Genomic DNA, 24,129 nt, shown 5'->3' on the forward strand with positions numbered 1-24,129 from the left:
AAAACTATTGGAGGAATTACGAGTATCGGTGAACCTTCCTACAAACTCTACAGTGACAATAAGGCAACTATTAGCATCTCTCTTAATCCGGTCCAACATGACAGGACTAAACATGTGGAGGTAGACAGACACTTCATCAAAGAAAAAATTGAAGAAAGAATTATATGCATGACCTATGTGCCAACCAAGAAACAAACTACAGATATCCTCACTAAAGGGTTGGGACGATAGAGCTTTGATGATCTTATTAGCAAGTTGGAGATGATTAATATTTATGATCCAACTTGAGGGGGAGTGTTAAAATATCAATCGTGAATATCTTTGTAAATAAAATACAAATTAGGAAAGTGGGTAATTATGGAGGATTTGATATTATTCAATAGGAAATTGTTTCCTTATTTAGATTAGGTAATTGTATTATATATTGGATTGTACAGAAGAACAATGCAATGAAGAAAAATATTTTTCAATCGTTTCCTCGTTCAAGACTCCACCGAGTTAATGAATGAACCATATTCTTTGGACTATACTTCTTGCATTAATTTATTGTAAGTAAGTTACCGAGGGACCTAAAATAAAATTTGTTAAAATCTATTCCTTAACCATTTATGAAGCCTCAATACAAGGAACCCATTCAAGCAGCCCCTAAAGCAAAAAGGAATGTATATATAATGAACCCATTTGGAACTGACCCGAACATTGGTAATGGTAGCCCAACAAAATGCTTTAACCCTTTGTGTAATTCCAATACAAAGAACCCATTCAAGCACCCCTAAAGTTGCCCCCGCGGTGGGGTTGGAATTACAATGAACCCATTTCCACTAGATCCAAACACTCGTAGCCCACCAAGCGAAACTGGAGAAATGAGAACCATAGAAGTCCAACTGTTCAAACCTGGTTGTTCACTTCCAATTAAACTGTATCCCTATCCAGTAAACGTGTACCCATGTCACCATCCCCAAATGATTCCCCTTGCTTATCCTCAAACGAACTGGTCGAAGCAGAGGATCACACATTAAAAACAGAAAGCATGCATGCCATCACCCCCACCCTTGAACCAAATTTATAGAATAGCGCAGCACGAGAGAGAGAGAGAGAGAGAGAGAGAGAGAGATGGCAGCTGCATCTTCTTCCATGGCGTCCCCCTCTGCCTGCTTCAACCACAGCCTATCTCCCCCACTTCTTGGTCCTCAAAACGTCAATTTCAGGTCACTTCTTAGTTGATCTCTAGCTATTGCGCGCTCTGGTAATTAAGTTTCCTCCCCAGCTAAAATCTGTAGAATCTAATTTGCAGTTATGAATCGCTGTCAACAACAAATCCCCAGAGACGTGGCGTTGGGGCCAGAACCAGAAGTTCAAACTTCCACAATTTGGGGTTCGTATGAATTAATTACTTAATTTACTTCAAAGAAAATTTTCGGAGTTCTTTTTATTTTTGTCGAAAGCAAAACCTGTACTGCGTTTTTCTCTCGTACATCACCCAAACCAATATGATTATTTTCAAAGAAAGTGTTAGCCATTTGCCTTACGATTTTAAGATGGTGACTCTGTTTATGTGTATATGGAAGTCGACTGGGTGCTGTGGAGGAGAAGGTTCTGACGACAGGTGTTAATCCGACGTCAGTGCCAGTGCGTGTGGCGCGTGAGCTTCTACAAGCTGGGCACAGATATTTGGACGTCAGGTACGACTGATTGATTATCTGCGACACAATTTATATATATATTTTAGTGATTTTGTATGTTTGATTCATTTTCTTGGCTTTGGATTCGGGGTTGTTCTGTTCTGCAGGACTGCCGAAGAGTTCAGCGCCGGACATGCCTCTGGCGCTATCAATGTTCCTTACATGTTCAAAACTCGATCAGGTTAATTGTTTTTTGTTTTGGGTTTTTATGTTGATGATATCAATGATCAATTTTTTTCTCTTTGTTGCTGTAGTTATTCTTTTGTTTGCCGATGCAGGGATGACTAAGAACCCTCACTTTTTGGAGGAAACATTATTGCAATTTGGAAAAGATGATGAGATTATTGTTGTGAGCGCCTGTTTCCGAAATCACACTTATCCTGCTTTCTAGAGGGATAGATTTTCGTAGTAATTGCTGTTTCATTTCCTGGATTTGCAGGCATGTCAGAGTGGGAAAAGATCACTCATGGCTGCAGCTGATCTTTTATCTGCTGTGAGTGTATATACTTTTTGAACAGTAGAAAGCATTATGTATATATATGATGTGATTCAAATCATAGAAGCATTTTCTTCAATTTACTACTTGTGTTCTTCAGACTTCCCATCTCAAAAACACCTGGAAAATTCATAATATCGGATGTATTTTGTTGGGAACTCTTTGAGAAAACTACAGAACATTGAAGATCTGCTGTAACGGACCTTAAGCATAGGCAAGCTTAATTATGGAAATAAGCTTGAAATTGAATTTTTGGGGAACTAGGTCAACTCTAATAAGGTTTACTTTAGTATTTTCATCAAATATATGTACATAAATTAAACATGCAAAGCTTGAATTCATCCCAACCACACTGGACAGCTGATGATTCATATATGGTTTACTGCAGGGTTTTACAGGCATAACTGACATGGCTGGGGGATATGCAGCCTGGACTCAGATTGGACTTCCTACAGAATGAATAATGACCACGTCCTCCTCTGGGGACCATTGCTTCCTGCTTATCGATCCATTAATAGTTTTAACACTTATAGAAATAATAATTGAGAACAGAGGAGGTTCTGTTTAGAAACTAATACTCTGATGTGGTATGCTTTGCATAAATGCACGATGATGTACAGAATAAAATACCAGATAAAGGAGCACAAAATGTTTCTTTTATCTTTTTCTTTCATATCATTAACGAATATAATATATTGTTGAGATATGGATCGTATAATGAAATTGCACAGCGGAATCAATAGCAAGAAATAAATAACACAATCAATAAACACAGCAACACAAAGATTTACGTGATTCGACAAAGTTTACATCCACGGAAGCAAAAGATAAACAAATTTCACTATGAAAATCATAATGTATACAATACACTTCAATAATGATCACTCTCTCTCTCTCTCTCAAAATATGCTCAGATGACATATATAGAGTTTTCTCGGAGGTTTCCCCCCACTTGCCCAACCACCCAATGTTCAAAATGCAAAAATTCAGACAAATTGCCGCAACCCTGGCGCCCCTCGTCGACGAACATAGGAGCTTTGTCAACGAGACCAAGAAGATCCTTTGTTGACGAATATAGGGCTCTCGTCGACGAAGCCAGAAATATGAAATTTTCTGCTCTCGGTAATTATTCGTTGACGAGCTTCAGAGCCTTCGTTGACGAACCTCTGTTGTTCCCTCATCGACGAGCATAAGGCCTTGACGAGTCTTGCTGTGCTGCCCCCTTCATGTTTTTCCTCATTCCTTCTTTGCTTATCAAAACAGAAGTTTAAGAACCTCAAATAGCAATCTCCACCTTAGCAATTATACGTCCCTTAGAAGAATCTCAAAAACATGAATTGCTTCATTTTGAATTCAAAAAAAAAAAAAGGCTTGGTTGGGTATGTCTTCCCTCTATCACTTGGAAACATAGAGTAAGTACAAGTAATGCTTGAACTTCTCTGAAGTAATTGATTTCGTCAGAATATCCGTTGTATTTTCAGATGTGTGAACTTTCTCCAACACAAGTTCACCCGAAGCAATCAATTCCCGAACCCTATGGAACCTCACATCAATGTGCTTGGTCCTAGCATGGTATACCTGATCTTTCACCAAGTAAATGACACTCTGACTATCACAATGCAGCACCACACCATCTTGTTGTAACCTCAGCTCTCTGATTAAACCAGTAACTCATAATGCTTCCTTTGCAGTTTCGACAACTGCCATATATTCCGCCTCAGTCGTGGACAATGTAACCAGTGACTGTACCATGGATCTCCAACATACCGGTTCTCCTACAAGGGTAAACATATCCTATTGTAGACCTTATGTCATCCATATTTCCAGTATGATCTACATCAACAAATCTCATAACTAAAGGATAACCCTGTTGTTTGCCGAACATGATGCCATATCCCGATGTACCCCGCAAGTATCTAAGTATCCATTTTATAGCTTCCCAATGCTGCCTTCCTAGATTAGAGAGGAACTTGCTCACCAAGTTCACTACATGAGCTAAATTTGGTCTCGTACATATCATGACATACATTAAACTCCCCACAACATTGGCATAGGGGACCTTTGACATGTCCCAGATTTCTTTATCCGAACTTGGGCAATCTGCAGTAGACAATTTGAAATGATTTGCTAGAGGTGTACACATTGGTCTTGCATCAGTCATGCTAAACCTCTCCAATACCTTCTGAACATAACTGCCCTGAGATAACCATAATCTCCCTGCTGTCCTGTCATGGCAAATCTCCATCCCAAGTATTTTCTTGGCTGAACCAAGATCCTTTATGTCAAATTCCTTATGCAACAGGTCCTTTAACTGATTCACCTTAGTTAAATCCTTTGTAGCTATCAACATGTTATTGATGTACAATAACAAGAAAACAAGATAACCATCCTTAAGTTTATTCACATAAACACAGTAATCATACTCACACCGTTTGTAGCCAATCTTCATCATGTACGAATCAAACCGTTTATACTATTGCCTTGGAGACTAATTCAGCCCATAAAGAGATTTCTTTAACCTGTAAACAAAATTTTCTTTTCTTGGTTCAATGAATCCCTCCGGCTGTACCATGTAGATTTGTTCATCCAAGTCACCATTAAGAAACGCCGTCTTCACATCCATTTGTTCCAAATGAAGATCGTAATAAGCTACCAACCAGAACACAATTTTGATAAAAGTATGTCGGACCACTGGAGAAAAAAATCTCATTATAATCTATCCCCTTCTTTTGTGAGTATCCTTTTGCCACCAATCGTGCCTTGAATTTCTCTCCTTCCTTTTTTGAAATTTCCTCCTTCTTCCTATACACCCATTTGCAACCTATCAGTCTCTTCCCATCTGGAAGCTCCACCAACTCCCAAGTTTTGTTCTTATGTAGTGATTCCATTTCCTCAATTATTGCTCCCATCTACCTATCTTTCTCCTGACCGTGCACTGTCTCTTGAAAAGAAGTTGGATCGTTGCAAAAAATAAGAATAAGATACTAACTCATCAAAACCATACCTTGATGGAGGCCTGATAGTGTGTTCGGATCTCGGTATAGGAATATCATCGACTTGTTGGTTTCCCGAGCTAAAGCTCCCTGCAACCACAAGACTATGATCATTTTCGTTGTCCTGAGCTTCCGACTCCACCTGCACAACATGTTCATCACTGCCCTAACTTTTTGGCTCCTGTTTCTATTCATCAAACTCTTGAGTACGCTTCACCATAGCCTTCTCATCAAAGACTACATCTCTACTGATCACCACTTTGTTTGCGACTGGGTCCCACAACTTAAACCCCTTTACACCCTCTGGATATCCTAAGAAGATGCAACGACGAGACTTCAGGTCAAGCTTAGACCTCTCCTCACTAGACACGTGGACATAGGCTGGACACTCAAATACCTTTAATTCGAAGTAGTCTACTGCATTTCCCATCCAAACCTCTTCTGCCACTTTATTGGCTAGTAATGCCCTTGGTGATCAGTTAATCAGAAAACAAGTCATACTAATTGCTTCGGCCCAGAAGTTCTTCGGTAGTCTTGCATTCAATTTGAGACACCAAGCCTTATCAGCAAGAGTTCAGTTCATCTGTTTTGCCACACCATTTTGTTAAGGTGTCCCACGAACAGTAGAATGTCTCTTGATACCCTGCTCCACACAAAACTTCATAAATCGAGAATTAGCATACTCAGTTCCATTATTCGACCTAAAGTATTTGATTCTCCTACCTGTTAGGTTTTCCACTTGAGCCTTCCAAATCTTAAACTTAGCAAACATACTAGATTTGTGACGCATGAAGTAAACTCAAACCTTCCTCGAGTAATCATCAATGAAACTCACATAGTACACATGTCCACCCTTTGATGCAACTTTAATTGGGCCCCAAACATTTTAATGTACATAGTCAAAAATTCCTTTCGTATTGTGAGTAACTGATATGAAGTTTGCTTTGTTATGTTTTCCAAGAACACAAAACCTACAAAATTCCAAATGATGCATTTTCAACCTTTCAACAATTTTCTCTTGTGTAGTTCTTTCATGCCATGTTCTCCCATATGCCCAAGACACATATGCCACAAGACGGTCTCATCAAATTTAGCATCCACGACTGCAACTCCACCTACAACGGTAGTTCCCTGCAACGTGTAAATATTTCCATCCAATTTCTACCCTTTCATTACAGTCAGATTACCTTTCCATATCGTCAAGATTCCACCTTTGGACTTGTAATTGAAGCCATTACAATCCAAAGTGCCAAGAGATATCAAACTCTTTCTCAATTCAGGTATATGTCTTACATTACACAATGTTTTTACAGCACCATCAAACATTTTTATCATTACATTTCCTATGCCAACGATCTTACAAGAAGCATTATTACCCATAAGAACTGATCTAGAATTTACTAACCTGTAAGTGTTGAACCACTCCTTGTTTGGAGTCATGTGATAAGAACTTGCCGAGTCAAGTATCCAAAAGTTCGTTAGATTATCCAACTCCACTGATATTGATAGAACATCACCATCTTCCGAATCCTCTTCTTGAACAATATTCACAGATTTAGAAATCTCCTCATGCTTATTAGCATTTCCTTTCTTCCAATCCAGACACTCCGGTTTCACATGCCCCCTTTTACGCATTTATAACACCGAATTTTCTTCTTCTTCTTGGATTGATTCTGGGATTCTGGTTAGACCCATTTTTAAAATTTCCTTTGCCTCGCTGATTACAACCCTTTACCACAAGTCCTTCTCCATTATCATGAATTTTCAACCTTTGATGAAAATTTAACAAAGCACTTGTTAACTCTTCTAAATCAAGTGTTTCTTTTCCCCACATAAGAGTGGTCACAAGATTTTCATAGGTACAAGTTGAAGGCAAAGAATTTGACAGCATCAAAGCCTTATCATCCTCATCAAACTTCACATCAACTCTCATAAGATCACTTATGATTTGATTAAACTCATTGATGTGTTGATCTAGATTAGATCCTTCTACCATCTTAAGCCAATATAAATGCTGCTTAAGAAAAAGTTTGTTATTGAGGGATTTAGACATGTACCAACTTTCTAACTTTCACTAGATAGTCGCTGGAGAATCTTCCTCCATCACCCAATAGAGAACTTTGTCGGCCAAACACAAGCGTATTGTTGACGTTGCCTTTGCTTTCAAATCTAGCTATGTTGCCTCATCCATTCCTTTTAGTTGAGTATCAAGTAGAGCCTTAGCCATTTCTCATTGTACAAGGTTGTCTTTCACTCTCATTTTCCATGGATCGAAGTTTCCGATTCCATCGAATTTGATAATGTTAAATCTTGCAGAAGACAATCCCGATGCCATAACAACAATCGCTTTGATTCCACTTTGTTGAGATATGGATCATATAATGAAATTGCACAACGGAACCAACAACATGAAATAAATAACACAACCAATAAGCACATCAACACAAAGATTTATGTGGTTCAGCAAAGCCTACATCCACGGAAGTAAAATGCACACAAATTTCACTATGGAAATCACAATGTACACAATACACTTCAATAATGATCACACAATCTCTCTCTCTCTCTCTCTCTCTCTCTCTCTCTCTCTCTCTCTCTCTCTTAAAAAATATGCCCAAATGAAATATATAGAGTTTCCTCGGAGGTTTGCCCCCATTTGCCCAACCACCCAACGTTCAAAATTCAAAAATTCAGACAAACTATTGCAGCCCAGGCACCCCTCATTGACGAACATAGGAGCTTCATCAACGAGACCAAGAAGAACCTTGGTTGACGAATACATGGCTCTCTTTGACGAAGTTAGAAGTCTGAAATTTCCTACTCTCGGTAATTATTCGTCGACGAGCTTCAGAACCTTCGTCAATGAACCTTTGTTGTTCCCTCATCGATGAGCATAGGCCCTTCGTCGACGAGTCTTGCTATGCTGCCCCCTTCATGTTTTTCCTTCTTCCTTGTTTTTTTACCAAAACAGAAGTATAAGAGCCACAACTAACAAATATATAGCCTATTAGATTCAGAAGATCAAAAGGAAAAAAGAAAAATAAAATCCTTTGGAGCTTACTACTTATGTAGGGACCCAAATCAGGAAAACAAATAAAGAAAAGAGAAGGGACATTAAAAAGGATAAAATAGTAGAGCTCGTCGATGAGGCTCCATTTCTCGTCAATGAAGTCTCTTCTATTGCTTGTCAACGAGGAGATACCGAGGGATTTTTAGAGATTCTAAAATCTCATGCTTATTGACGAGGTCACTTACTTGGCCATGAGCGACCTTCTTTGGCTTGTCGACGAGAACTCCAACTCATCAACGAGGTTGGTCGGGTCAACCTAATTATAAATGGAATATTCATTACTTCCATGCTAAGTTATCTCATTCTCTCTCTCTCTCTCTGGAACTCGAACCAACTCTCTCTCTCTAGGATTCCATGCCGTCTATTTTCGGAATCAATAATCTGACATCACTACGTGGATTAGGAGGAGAATCTCTATAGTTATAGCGGATCAGATTTTCGATATGAGGATTTTTGGGTTTTTCCCTAAAATTGAGGTAAGGGTTTGATTTCGTTTCTAATTCGGTTGTTATGTAGTGGTTGAGATTATAGTTAAGTATTGTTCTTCAATTTTTAGGTTTCGGGGATCTCGGGTCGTTGTTTTTTATCGATCCGCTCGTATTTCTATTTTCGGGATTAAGGTAAGGGAATTTGTTTACATCAGTATTTTTAGAAAACTGACCAACTAGAAAGATGACTTATGCCTTTATGTACATTTTGACTGCTTATCTGCAAAATTTTACCGGGTATAAATGCTGTTTCTTACGATTTTACAATTTTACTGTTTTTTGCAAAAATAGGGATTTTGGTATATGAACTCCAAATTTTCCAAAATTACTCTAACTGCGTTAAAACTAAAGTAGGAACTGCTTGATACCCATGTTTGCGGTTCAAATGGTATTTTTCGAGTTATACACTGATTAAAGCGATTTTTGACAAAACGAATGTGACATGTGATATGAACTAGAACATACTGAATTGTTATATTTGTGAATGAACTGTGAAAACTAAAATTCCATTATTTTATCTGAAAATGTGGAAAACAGGTGCTGGTTAATCACTGAGTTTTAAAATGTAAAAAGGGTTGAACCAAGAGCGTTTGTGCCGATTAACACCACTGACTGATAGAAAAGAAAAATGCATGAAAGTTTGCATAATTACGGTTGTTGAAGTATTGGAACTGCATAGGTTGTTATGTTTTATTGTAAATTATATATATGGTTGATTGGGACCACAACTTGTTACTAAAGGAGTTGAAAGACACTCTGAAGGAGTTGAAAGATACTTCAGGTTATTTGAGGCTTTAAAGAACTAGAGGCGCGGTTCCGTTGCTGACTGAGGTACAATGCAACCACATATGTGAATCAGTGTGGGTATTGAGATAGTTAGCTTGCAGGAGTGTATAGGGCCACTAGTGAAATAATTGATCAGGTGGGGCAGCTGGACTATATCTGTGATGCTTGACAGTGCCTGCACGAACAGGGCTCTATCAGAGTTATTAGTGCGCAACCCGTGCCACGGGGTAGTTAGGCATATTACTGAAAGTTCCAAAGCTGGTTATTGTCCTAAATTTTTATATAAATGATTTAAAAACTGAAATGGGCAAAGTCACAAGGTTGAGTACATTGTGGAGGGAATCGTACAGTGTATGAGCCTATACCTTACCCTAACCTCAAGGACTCTCGCTTGTAATGATGTCGTATTATGTTTATATATCTCTGATAGTACTGTATTGTGTATGTAATACTATGCAACTATTTTTAACTGGAATAAACTCATGTAGTCACGTGTTGATGTAATATCTTCCACCTTACTGAGAAGTGTCTCACCCCAATCTTACAACCTTTGTTGTAGGTCCTACAGGACGTTGGTCTTAGTTCTTTTAGAGGGACTTTGGTGCGTAAAGTCTTGTTAGTAAACGTAAGTTTTGTATCAGTAATGGGTTGTTAGTTTGGTGGAATGTAAGAGGATGTAATTTGTTTATGTTTTAAACATGGATATTGTGTACTGAAAAATACAGATAGAGCTTTGGTGTATGTCTAATAGAACCCCAAATGAGAATGTTTATGTTTTCTGCTGTGCATAAATATATATATATATATATATATGTGTGTGTGTGTGTGTGTGTGTGTGTGTGTATGAGATACACCTGTTTGTCCCTGTTTAGGGTGGGTTATTAATATATGCTTATCAAATACTGGTATAACAGAGTATGTGTAGTAGCACTCTAGGTTCGTAAAAAGGACCGAGGCATTACAACTTATTTTCCTTCTTTAAAATGCAAAAAATTGATGGGGGTAAAAAAAGGTTTTAATGAAGTCATTTTTAATTTATCATTTTCAATTTATGATTTTATTACAATTTACAAAATACTAAAATTTAAATGTCTTTACATGTGATGTGTTGGGTGGTCTTAGGCCTTCTTAACCCCAAAAGCTAGTTCATGGGGTGAGGCTTTCCCTCATACTTAAATGATTACTAAGCTCATTCCACAACCGATGTGGGACAACCCCAACAATCTCTCCCTCAAACATCAGGCTCCAAACTCCTTACGAATCGAGCTCCAAATCGGTAGCACCACATGCCCGGCATCTCAGGGAGAAACCATGGGCTTTGATACTAGTGTTAGGTGGTCTTGACCCTTCTCAACCCCAAAAGTTAGCTCATGGGGTGAGGCTTTCCTTCACACTTAATAACTGACCACCAAGCCCCTTCCACAACCAATGTGGGACAACCCCAACATGATGGGGGTAAGAATGCAACTATTCCTAAGTCACCAATAACAACTATAATGAGTTTAATATATGTAATCTCACATGTTTGATAATGTGATCATGTGGTCAACCACATCCTACCCCGAAAAAGGTAATCGTTATCACAATTGACCTAACAAGGGCAGATCTTAGGAATTAAGTATAGTAGCCTCCCGCAATTTGACATGATCAATTGCACAACTGCGTTCTCGGGAGAATCCATAATTTCCCACCAAAAGGGGTAATTGAATTCTCCTTATAAGTAGTGAAGAAGGGCAATAGAATAGGTAAAAGATCATTTTGCTACATTATTTCTAAGCTTTTCCGCTATCTATATTCCCTTACAAACTTAGGCTTTAGAAGTCTTTCCGGTGACTCGTACAATGACCTTAGACACTCTTGTGTGCTTTTTACTTGTTATCTAGGAATACCTTAAGAGATCCTTTGGAGAGCTTGAACCACCCATTGGGGCATATAGAATTAAAAGTGCCTCACCATTTTGGTGTCATCTATGAGAAGTCGTAAAAAATTCATGGTGTAGATATACACTTGCCATGCAAAAAATTCAAAGGTCAGTCAAGAGGACAATCAAGACCATATCTATGTGTTCTTTTACCTCGGCCGCCTTGTTCAACTAGAGAAGCATGTGCCCTAAGCTCTATTGGGGCACATTCTCCAAATGTAACAATAGTTCCAAGCCATGCAAGATTAGATGAATACTTTGGTGAAGAATGCCCAAACTCTGATTAAGCACAACCCTCCAACAAGGGAGGAAGCAACTCATAATCCATAGACTTTCCACCTCAATGAAAAAGCTAAACCCTAGAAGCTCAAGGCAGCTTGTTGGCTCCTATAGACCTACCATGTTATGGCGTAACTGAGCATTTGAGACCCCTATTGAAGAAGACAACATCAAAGGTAGTCAAAAAGCTCCAATAAATTCCAAACCCCTCAAGAAACCAAAAAAGGAAAGAAGAAAACAATTAAACTCTTTTGACCAGAGAAGTTATGAATAAGCATTTGCCTACAAGGTTCCAAACATAAGTCATCAAATCATATGACAACTAATAGATACCTTGGGTCACTTGGAGAATTTCCAAGCCACCATGGTTCTCCATGAAGCTTCTAATGCCATTATGTGTCAAGCCTTTGCCACCACCCTAAAGAAGCCAAGTTGAACTTGGCACTTAGGACTAAAAGCAAGCTCCATCTCAATCTTCAAGGATGTCAGTGACCAAATTATGGGTCACACTAGCAGTGGTAAAAGGATAAGGAAGACCTAATAAGCCTCATGGAGATTTGAAAAAAGATGAGAGAGTCCTCAAGGGACTACCTTAAACAAGAACTTTAGAATGCTAGAGATGTCAAACTTTGGAGAGGTTGCCCAAGCAACCGAAGAAGCCTGAAGGCTTGTAACACTAAGGAGGTAAAACAAGGTTATTCATATGATCTCTAGAGGATTTGACCTTGATACGAATGGCACTTGCTCAAGAACCTCCAAAGTTAATGAGCACCAAAAAGATAGAACAAGGCCTTCATTTTCTGACCTAGACATCTCTTTTTTCAACAAGGACTTAGGTTATTTGCAATAGCAATGAGGTTATGCCTTGGTAGTCGCAAATAACATCCCTAACCACAACATCAAATATATCCTAGTTGTTATAGGAGCTCAATAGATATCCTCTACTAGGACATATTCTAGTAGATGAAAACAACTTCTAATCAATAAAAAATAGTAAAATTGCCTTTGATTAGATTCGCAAGGGACATTATATAACCCTGAAAAATGATAATTCCTTCTATATCTTTAGGAAATAAATCATGGAAAGTTATTGTAGTGGTAGACTTCTTTGTGGCAAAAATCCCCTTATCGTAAAAGGTTATTCTTGATAGACCTTGACCTGAGCTACTGCAGTGGTAGAATTCTTTGCCCTTTAGTGTAAAAGGTTATTCTTGATAAACCTTGCCCTAAGCTACTGCAGTGGTAGACTTCTTTATGGTAAAAATCCCCTTAGCTTAAAAGGTTATTATTGATAGACCTTGCCTAAATCAGGTCAAGGTTATGGCCTTCATATACAACTTGATGACAAAATTCCCCATTCTTCATGGGATAGGCAAACTCCATGGAGACTAAGACATGGCCTTCTTCTGATGTTGTTTCATAGCATTGAAAAGGAAAGGAAATCTAGATGTGATGATGATCGTGAAGAGCTCCAACCCCCCTCTTAAAAGGATGAACTTCAAGTCACCAAAATATTAGAAAACTTCATATTGGATGAAGTAGTCGATCCTTAGAAAGATGATCCATATAAGGACCTTAAAGGTAGAGGTATGGGACTAGTTAATAAGGTTCCAATGGAGCAATGCTGATATCTTTGCATGAGCCACTGAAGAGATGTTCAAGATATACCCAAGGATCATTATCAACTCATTGAGTTGATCTAACTTGAAAAACTAATAAGGCAAAATATTATAGGAGTTGGGCTTATATAAGAAGTAAGTAAGTTATCCCAAGAGGTTAGCCAATGTCGTGTTGTTTAAGAAAAAGGGAAATGACAACTATGTATTGACTTCTCCAACTTAAATAATGTATGCCTTGAGAGGTTCTTCCCACTGCTAATTCTACCTTGACGCACAATGTAAAGAACTAGAAAATAATAATAATTAAATAAAGAGGAAAAAAGAAAATTTAAAGGAGGTAAAGCAGGGTTCGTTGACGAATGCCTTGGCTTCGTCGACAAACTCCCTTATACAGTTCATGGATGAAGTTTAGTGTCTCGTTGATGAAGAGATACCGAGAGGGTGTATTTTAGACCCATTGGTTCGTCGACGAGTTATTTACCTTTGTCGATGAACTACCTTCTTCGCCTCGTTGATGAGTACACGTGGCTCGTCAACAAAGCTACGTGTCAAGTCACCTATAAATATGCAAAATGGGGATTTCAGTGAACATAAACAAATTTTCCTCCTTTCTCTCACTAGATTTTCTGTTTCTCTCATTTCTCTCTAGATTTCTAGCTCCATTTCTCCCTAGTTCAACGATCAGAAGCTAACACAATGATCTTTCTCTGCAACTTAATTGGAGTAGAATTTCAATTTGAGAAGTTTGGGAACCATCCCAAATTCAGGGTAAGTAGGTTATTTAAGGGTTATTTGTCTTGTAGGTTTTTTTGAACCCAAATTTGGTGTTAGATGTTATTATACTTGTGTTTGGGATGATTAAATTTAGGTGTTGTGAATTCAGGGTTTTGGGGCTTATACTGCAGGCAGGTTAGGGAACTTAGTGGGTATGCTCAAGAACCCAGGTAAATGATAAATAATTTATAAATTCAAAAAATATGAGTATGGAAATTATTCTAAAAGTTCAGTTGATTAACAGTAAAATATGTGTGTATAAATTTAGGATTGTGAAATTATGAACGCCGTGGGTGTAAGTTAGAAATCAGTAGATGAGCCTAGTTTATAAAGTAAGAGAAATATGCTATGTTAGGAATTTTAGAAATTTAATCAGTAATATATATGTGTTTAGGGGTAAATTCTATAGAGTATAAATTATCTTCATTATTAGAAAATACAGATTTCAGTATAGGGGTTTTTATTTATTTAGTTGTGTGAGATGAGTTAATATCAAAACAGTTCAAAATTTATATAGTTTTTTCAGAATATCATGATTTACAGTATTTTTGCACAAAAATATGCTTTACCAGGTTTTACAGAATTATGAATTACAGTGTATATGCAAATAGATATTTTAAAGATTGATATTTTACAAACATATTTTACAGTATTTACAGAATACCATGATTTCCAAAATTTCAAAACCATAACACTCAGATATTACAGTTTATTTAGTCAGATATTATAGATAAGATATTTTAGTTTATTCAGTCAGATACTACAAATTAGATATCACAGTTATTTCAATAAGGTATTACAGTATTTTAAGATCAGTTTTACAGTGTTATGGTTATTTTGGAATCATGATGAAATAGTAAGATATATATATATAGAATATTATTATACAGTATCAGATCCTTGATGAATTATTTCAGTCACATTCAGTCAGCAGAGTATGGTACCATTGCTATTTTAGATCAGAGTGCAACCATATATCTCAAATAGTGTGTGAATTTCCGTCAACCATGCCTTGGAGTGATTGCAGGCTCCCCAGAAATATGGGTTGAGGTGGTTGGTTTGACGAGGGAGAGGTCAGATACCAAGCCTTTAGAGGGATTACAGTATGGTCGGTCTGATGATTGATAGAGTTTCAATTGACTTATTCTGGTGGGCCAATTGGAGTTAAGTCTCGCCTAGGGGCCACACAACCCTATAATGAGGGATTAAATCATGATATACAGTTTTTTAGGGTAGTTTAATCATACTTCTAGTATTATAATATATATCTGTTGTTATCTTGTAAATCCGTATATATATACAGATTTACAAGATAACAACAGATATATATTATAATACTAGAAGTATGATTAAATAGAAAGCTCAGATATTATAGATATATTTTTAAGCCACATAGGTTTGAGTTATACAATGTATAATTTTATAGGCTATCTTAGTTTTAGTTATTTAATAGTAAATTATTTATGTAACTCAGTTGCCACACACTGGTATTAGAATATTTCATCTTATTGAGCGTTGTCTCATCCCAATATAAGTTAACATTTTTCAGGTAATCCAGCTATATATACGGATTTACAAGATAACAACAGATATATATTATAATACTAGAAGTATGATTAAATAGAAAGCTCAGATATTATAGATATATTTTTAAGCCACATAGGTATGAGTTATACAATGTATAATTTTACAGGCTATCTTAGTTTTAGTTATTTAATAGTAAATTATTTATGTAACTCAGTTGCCACGCACTGGTATTAGAATATTTTGTCTTACTGAGCATTGTCTCATCCCAATAATTTAACATTTTTCAGGTAATCCAGCTAGACGAGCAGGCTCGGAGATAGGGAGGTCGGTTGCATTGCCCTGTTTGTAGGGTAAGTGTTTCTAGGAGAAAAGTATTTTTGGGTAGATATCATGAGTTTTGATAAATGATACTGGAGAGTTATGTTTTTTGTATGTATATTTTGGGGAGATACTGAATTTTGGTATTGTGTATATGGTTGTGCAGCTTTATGTTTTCCACTGCATAGGTGTATTTCAGTAGTCATTACAGAGGTATTAGAGGAAACAATTATCAGTCTATTTATATTTTATTTAAAAAATGGTATGAATTTTGAGGTCGTTACATTTTGGTATCTCAACCTAGGTTGCTAAGTTTTGAAGACTCTAGAGTATAGCAGAAAATAATACCTGAATATAGGAATAGAATTTTGGAGAAGCATAGAATAGAATATCAGTGAGATAATGTTGGGAAATTAAGATGAGAATTTAGGGTTCTGTTCTGCAGTTTGGAAGCAAGAACTTCGGGGTGGTTTCTGTGTTTTTCCTGGGGTGACGATTCAAGAAAACCACAATAAACTATCGTTAGTTTCTTTTCTATATGGTAGGACTAGACCTTAGATTAGTAATAGGCAGTATAAGGGTATTTTATTTAGATGGAAGTAAGGATAGTATTATGAGGTTTGGATTCTCAAAATAATTTGGTGTTATTGCAGGATGGACCTTGGAGGTAGTAGTGCTCACACTAGTAGCGATGATGGAGCAGGGCCCTCTAATATGGGCGACAGAGACTCAGATGCTGTTTTACGCAGCGTAGCTCAGCAAGTCATGGCTAAGATTGCATGAAGCTCCATGGAGCAAGGAGGCCTGTTTGCAGCCCAAGGTTATATGATAGAGAAGTTTACTAAAATGAACCCTTTAGTGTTTTCAAGAGCAGCTGATCCTGCAGTTGCTAAGAACTAGATGCAAGAGATAGAGAAAGTACTGACGATGCTTCACTGCACCAACGAGCAGAGGGTCCTCTATTCCACGAATAAGTTGATAGGAGAGGCCGAAATATGGTGGATAACTACTAGATTACTGGAGCAGTAGAGATCTATACCAGTGCCTATGACTTGGAGCCGATTCAGAGAGATATTCTTTGACATATATTTTCCTACTATTATGAGAGAGGCTAAAGTGCAGGAGTTTCTAAGTTTGACTTAGGGGCCACTGACGGTCCAGCAGTTTGCAGCAAAATTTATAGAGCTGCCACGATTTGCTCCATACATAGTGCCAGATGAAGTTAAGAAGGAAAGGAAGTTTAAAAGAGGTCTGAGGCATGATATATATAAGCAGGTGGTAGTTATAAAGATACATGACTTCTCTAAGTTAGTAGATAGAGCCACAGTAGCATAGGAGAACGAATAGACAGATATTGGAGTATTGAACCAGAGGAAGAGGCCTATGCCTCCAGATTTCCATTCAGATCCCAGCTAGAGCCCATGGAGAGGAGACCGGTTTAGAGGAGGCCAGAGACAGTTGACAGGACACTGAGGGTTTCAAGGTAAGCAGGCTTACCCCATCCGCCCTAGATGTGGCCGGAGGCATCTAGGTGAATGTAGGATGGGAGAGAACGTCTGCTATCGGTGTGGGAGATCCAGTCATAGGGCTTGGTCATGTCAGAGACTGTTGGCCCAGGCACCAGTTCACAGACCGTTCCGTGGTGGTTACCAGGCGCCTCGTGGAGGCCAGTAGAGGAACATAGCACCAGAGAGAGTCTATGCATTGATGCTAGGAGATGTTGAGGCTGCTGGAGACGTCGTGATAGGTATTCTTACTATTTTATCATATAAAGTTGTTATTTTGTTTGACACAGGTGCCACTCATTCTTTCGTGTCATTGGGATATGCTAAATTAGTTGGGGTTGAGGCACAATTGTTAGATGTTGAATTGTCAGTAGCCACGCCAACTGGATCAGTAATAAGGTGTAGAAGGATACTTAAAAATTTTCCAGTGGGCATTCAAGGGAAAGTACTACCCACCGATCTCGTGTTACTAGATATGCAGAGATTCGATGTGATATTGGGTATGGACTGGCTGGTTACTAACCATGCCAGCATAGATTGTTATTGAAAAGAAATGATTTTCAGACCCCCCTAGGTGAGCAAGAATTCATAATTATGGTTTCATGTGTGCACGCCTCACCACAGTTGGTGTCAGCTATTCAGGCAAGGAGGCTACTTCAGGGTGGTTGCCAGGGTTATGTTGCATATATAAAGGAGATGCTAGAAGAAGAATTGAAACAGACTGAATGGCTCCAGTCGAACTGAAAGAGTTGAAAGATCAATTGCAGGAGTTGATGGATAAAGGGTTTATCAGACCTAGTGTGTCACCTTGGGGAGCACCAGTCCTGTTTGTGAAAAAGAAAGATGAGACTATGAGGATGCGTATTGATATAGAGAAATAAACAAACTGACAGTCAAGAATAAATATCATTTTCCCAAAATTAATGATTTATTTGATCAACTCTAGGGGACCCAAGTATAATTTAAGATTAACCTTTGGTTGGGTTACCACTAGGTGAAAGTTAGAGTAGAGGACATTTCAAAGACATCATTCTGAACCAAATATGGGCACTACGAGTTTCTAGTAATGCCATTCGGATTGACTAATGCACCGGCTGTGTTTATGGATTCAATGAATTAGGTGTTCCATCAGTATTTGGATCAGTTTTTTGTAGTATTTATTGATGATATACTGGTCCACTTGAAGAGTTTTGAGGAGCACGAGAATCATTTAAGGTTGGTTTTGCAGGTGCTGAGAGAAAAGAATTTGTATACTAAATTCAAGAAATGTGAATTCTGGCTTAGGCAGGTCACTTTCCTTGGGCATGTGATCTTTCGGGATGGCATATCTGTTGATCCAAATAAAATAGAAGCAGTGGTGAATTGGGTGGGACCGGGAAATGTTCAAGAGATCAGGAGCTTTCTAGGTCTGGCAGGGTACTACCGACGCTTTGTAGATGGTTTTTCCAAATTATCAGATCCATTGACATGACTCACGAGAAAGAATGTGAGGTTTGAATGGGCCAATGATTGCGAGCAGAGCTTCTAGGAGTTAAAGCGGCGGTTGGTCTCGACACCAGTGTTATCTATACCACTAGGAGAGGATGGGTTTGTGATATATAGTGACGCGTCCCAGAAGAGAATCGGGTGTGTGTTAATGCAGCATGGGAAAGTTATTGCCTATGCTTCTCGGAAGCTTAAATAATACGAAAAGAACTACCTAGTACATGATTTAGAGTTAGCTACCGTAGTGTATGCTCTAAAGATATGAAGGCACTACCTTTATGGTAGGAAATGCGAAATCTTCACAGATCATAAAAGTTTGAAGTATTTCTTTACCCAGAAAGAATTGTATATGAGGCAAATAAGATGGTTAGAGCTCATTAAATGTTACGATTGTACGATCAGCTACTATACAGGGAAAGCAAACGTGGTGGTTGATGAGCTAAGTCGAAAGTTAGTGGGAGCACCAATTTCAGCAGTAGAGGTACAACATCCGATTCAGATGGACCTAGAGAGGCTCGATGTAGAGTTAGTGGAGAGTGGTCACCAGGCATTTATTGCCAATCTGTTGATACGACCTACCTTGCAAGAAAGAATTAAAGCTGCTCAGAGAAATGACGTAGAGTTAGTAGAGTTGATAGAGAAGGTGCAAGATAGACAGGGAGAGGAGTTTAGTATATCAGATGATGGAGCTCTACAGTTTTGTACCAGACTGTGCGTACCTGCAGATGTTGAGATTAGAAGGGCTATCTTAGAGGAGGCACATAGATCCCTATACACATTTCATCCTGGCAATACTAAAATGTATCAAGATCTCCGGGAATCCTTCTGGTGGAGTGGCATGAAGAGAGAGATAGCAAAATTTGTGGAGTAGTGTTTGATATGCCAGCAGGTAAAGGCTGAGCACCAGAAGCCAGTAGGGCAGTTACAACCACTCCATATCCCTGAGTGGAAGTAGGACCATATATCTATGGACTTTGTTAGAGGGTTACCACCGGCGCTACTTAGACAGAATGCCATTTGGGTGATTGTAGACCGGATGACGAAGACTACCCACTTCCTACCTATTAAAGTTAGCTATACTATGAACAGACTAGCAGAGATATACATCTAGGAGATAGTACGACCCTTTGGAGTGCCAGTATCCATAGTTTCAGTTCGTGACCCACGTTTCACATCATGATTTTAGAAGAGCTTACAAAAGGCTTTAGGGTCTCATTTATCATTCAGAACAAATTTTCATCCTTAGACTAATGGGTAGGCAAAGAGGACGATCCAGATACTTGAAGATATGCTACGAGTATGTGTTCTGAATTTTGGGGGTAGTTGGACCCAATATATGCTGTTGGTTGAGTTTGCGTATAATAATAGCTATCAGGCCACCATCGGGATGGCAACTTATGAGGCATTGTATGGTAGGAGGTTCTGTTCTCCGTTATACTGGGATGACATGGGTAAGAGGCGAGTTTTGGAACTAGAATTAGTGCAGTAGGCGTACGATATAGTCTGACTAATTAAAGACAGGATCAGTGTAGCTCATAGTCGACAGAAAAGCTACGCAGATACTCATCACCGAAAGTTAGAGTTTGATGTAGGAGATCAGGTGTTTTTGAAAGTAGTACCACTGAGAGGAATAATGAGCTTTGGGAGGAAGGGTAAGTTGAACCCTAGGTTTATTGGTCCATTCAAGATACTCGAGAGAGTGGGGTCTACAAGCTAGGGTTACCACCAATACTATCCATGGTACACGACGTATTTCATGTTTCCATGTTGAGAAAATATGTCTCTAATTCCTCCCATGTGATCAACTATGAGGAGATAGAGCTCAGAGATACACTAGCATATGAGAAAACAGCAGTACAAATTCTAGATAGAAAAGAATAGGAGTTACATAGTAAAAGAATTCCATTAGTAAAAGTCATGTGGAGAAATCACGTAGTGGAGGAGGCTTCGTAGGAGCAAGAGGAAGAGATATGATAGAGATACCCAACATCTATTCAGTGGGGACTAGTATTAGACAAAAAGAACAATAACAATTCAGGTAAAGTAAATTTAGTTATGTAGTTTGGGTTTTATTTTATGTAGAGCATAATGATGTATGTACAAGTTGTATATTAAGCTATAGGATAAGTAATGTTTTTGGTTTTGGGAGAATTTTCTTTTTAGGTATATATTTGTAATCTCCCAAAACTCTAGTTGTAACCACGGTATTCCTCCGCCATAAGTGAGGGTAAGTAATAAAATAAGTAGCCAATTTTCTGCAGAGGACGGTGTACAAAACAGATAGCAAATTTCTAGGATGAAATTTTATAAGGAGGGGAGAATGTAAAGACCCGAAAAATAATAGTAATTAAATAAAGAGGAAAAAGGAAAATTTAAATGAGGTAAAGCAGGGTTCGTTGACGAATGCCCTGGTTTCATCGACGACTCCCTTATACGGTTCGTGGATGAAGTTCAGTGTCTCATCGACGAAGAGATACTAAGAGGGTGTATTTCAGACCCATTGGTTCATTGATGAGTTATTTACCTTCGTCGATGAGTATACATGGCTCGTCAACGAAGCCACGTGTCAAGTCACCTATAAATATGCAAAATTGGGATTTCTGCAAGCAGAAACAATTTTTCCTCCTTTCTCTCACTAGATTTTCGGTTTCTCTCACTTCTCTATAGATTTCTGGCTCTATTTCTCCCTGGTTCGACGATAAGAAGTTACCACGATGATCTTGGGGAGATTCTCTACAACTTAGTTGGAATAGAATTTTGATTTGAGAAGTTTGGGAACCATTTTAAAAATTAGGGTAAGTAGGTTATTTAAGGGTTGTTTGGCTTGTAGGTTTTTCTGAATCCAGATTTGGTTATAGATGTTATTATACTGATGTTTGGGATGATTAAATTTGGGTGTTGTGAATTTAGGGTTTTGGGGCTTATATTGTAGGCAGGTTAGGGAACTTAGTGGGTGTGCTTAGGAACCTAGGTAAATGATAAATAATTTATAAATTTATTAAATGTATGGAAATTATTATAAAAATTCAGTTGATTAATAGGAAAATATGTATGCGTATAAATCCAGGATTGTGAAATTATGAACACCGTCAGCGTAAGTTAGAAATCAGTAAACGAGCCTAATTTGTCAGGTAGGGGAAATATGCTATGCTAGGAATTTTTAAAATTTTATTAGTAATATATATATGTGTGTTGGGATAAATTCTATAGAGTATAAATTATCTTCATTATCAGGGGTTTTTATTTATTTAGTTGTGTGGCATGAGTTAATATCAGAACAGGTCAGAATTTATACAGTTCTTTAGAATATCATGATTTACAATGTTTTTGCACAAAAATATGCTTTACCAGATTTTATAGAATTATGAATTATAGTGTATATGCAAACATATATTTTACATACTAATATTTTACAGACAGATATTTTTAAGTATTTGCAGAATACCATGATTTCCAAAATTTGAAAACTATAACACTTAAATATTACAGTTTATTCAGTCAGATATTACAAATCAAATATTTCAATTTATTCAGTTAGATACTACAGATAAGATATTACAGTATTTTCATATTAGTTTTATAGTGTTATGATTATTTTGGAATCATAATGAAATAGTAAGATATATATAAAGAATATTATTATACAGTATCAGATCTCTATTGAATTATTTCAGTTAGATTCAGTCAGCAGAGCACGGTACCATTGCTATTTCATATTAGAGTGCAACCACATATCTTAGATAGTGTGTGGATTTCCATCAACAGTGCCTTGGAGGGATGGCAGACTCTCCAGAAATTAGGGTTGAGGTGGCCGGTTTGACAAGGGAGAGGTTAGATACCGAGCCTTTGGAGGGATTGTAGTAGATGATTGATATAGTTTCAGTTGACTTATCCTGGTGGGCCAATCAGAGTTAAGTCCCGCCTACGGGCCGCACAACCTTATCATGATGGGTTAAATCATGATATACAGTTTTTTAGGGTAGTTTTCACAGATATATATATATATATATATATATATATATATATAGATTTACAAGATAATAAAAGATATATATTATAATACTAGAAGTATGATTAAATAGAAAGCTCAGATATTACAAATATATTTTTAAGTCACATAGGTGTGAGTTATACTGTGCATAATTCTACTTTGTCTTGTCGACGAGGGCACATGTGTAACAACTTGGGAAATTTTAAATAATTTAAAATTATAAGAAGATAAAAGGGGAGGAGGAATAAGTTGGAAAAAGGGTGTGGTAGCAAGCATTCATCGACGAATGGATTGGTATCGTCGACGAATGTTCTACTTAGCTCGTCGACGAGGTTACGTGTCTCATCGATGAGGAATTACAGAGAGGGGTTTTTATAGATTGAAATTCTTCGACGAGTTGGTTTCCTCATCGACGAACTGTGTACAGGACTCGTCAATGAATCCTTAGGTATAAAAGAGAACTTTTCTTTCATTTTAAAGGTCTAGACAGTTTAGAGAAACCTTATACGAAGCGACGATAGTAACCTGCCAGTCCCAGAAAACTCCGAACCTCCTGCACATTCTTCGGCCTTACCCAGTCGACCACAACTTCAATCTTACTAGGATCAACTGATATACCATCCCCAGTAACCACATGGCCTAAGAACGCAATCTGACTCAACCAGAATTCACACTTCTTCAGTTTAGCATACAGCTTCTTCTCCCACAGAATCTGTAACACTAACCTAAAATGTTCCACGTGCTCTTCCGTACTTCTCGAGTATACCAGAATGTCATTAATGAATACCACTATGAACTGATCCAGGTACTCATGGAAAACCCTGTTCATCAGATCCATGAACACCGCTAGAGTATTCATCAATCCAAAAGGCATGACCAAAAACTCATAGTGGCCATATCTAGTTCGAAAAACAGTCTTCACTACATCCTGTACTCTAACCCTCACCTGATGATACCTTGACCGCAAGTCTATATTCGAAAAGATCTGCATTCCCTGCAACTGGTCAAAGAGATCATCTATACGAGGTAAAGGATAGCGATTCTTCACAGTTACCTTGTTAATCTCACGGTAATCAATGCACATCCGCATCGACTCGTCCTTCTTCTTTACAAACAATACTAGAGCTCCTTAGGGCAAAACACTACGTCGAATGAATCCCCTATTCAGAAATTCTTGTAATTTATCCTTCAACTC

The 24,129-nt window shown here is 37.9% G+C and overlaps 1 protein-coding gene across 1 annotated transcript; it reads left to right on the plus strand.

The window, feature by feature from the left end:
- The first annotated feature begins 896 nt into the window (after nt 1-896).
- On the plus strand, nt 897-2,851 carry LOC131154269 (thiosulfate sulfurtransferase 16, chloroplastic-like). Its single transcript, XM_058106940.1, has 7 exons — nt 897-1,208; nt 1,295-1,375; nt 1,569-1,682; nt 1,790-1,863; nt 1,961-2,031; nt 2,122-2,175; nt 2,567-2,851. The coding sequence occupies exons 1-7, from the start codon at nt 1,114-1,116 to the stop codon at nt 2,636-2,638; spliced, it is 561 nt and encodes a 186-aa protein (XP_057962923.1). The 5' UTR covers nt 897-1,113; the 3' UTR covers nt 2,639-2,851.
- The last annotated feature ends 21,278 nt before the right edge of the window (nt 2,852-24,129 follow it).

This window comes from Malania oleifera, chromosome 1 (assembly GCF_029873635.1).
Source record: "Malania oleifera isolate guangnan ecotype guangnan chromosome 1, ASM2987363v1, whole genome shotgun sequence".
Classification (NCBI taxonomy): domain Eukaryota; kingdom Viridiplantae; phylum Streptophyta; class Magnoliopsida; order Santalales; family Ximeniaceae; genus Malania; species Malania oleifera.

Excerpts from the sequence above, each read along its gene's own strand:
- LOC131154269 (XM_058106940.1), top strand. The coding sequence starts at position 1,114 with ATGGCAGCTGCATCTTCTTCCATGGCGTCCCCCTCTGCCTGCTTCAAC. Across the intron at positions 1,376-1,568 it reads TCAAACTTCCACAATTTGGG|TCGACTGGGTGCTGTGGAGG; the intron begins GTTCGTATGAAT and ends TGTATATGGAAG. Across the intron at positions 2,032-2,121 it reads AAGATGATGAGATTATTGTT|GCATGTCAGAGTGGGAAAAG; the intron begins GTGAGCGCCTGT and ends CTGGATTTGCAG.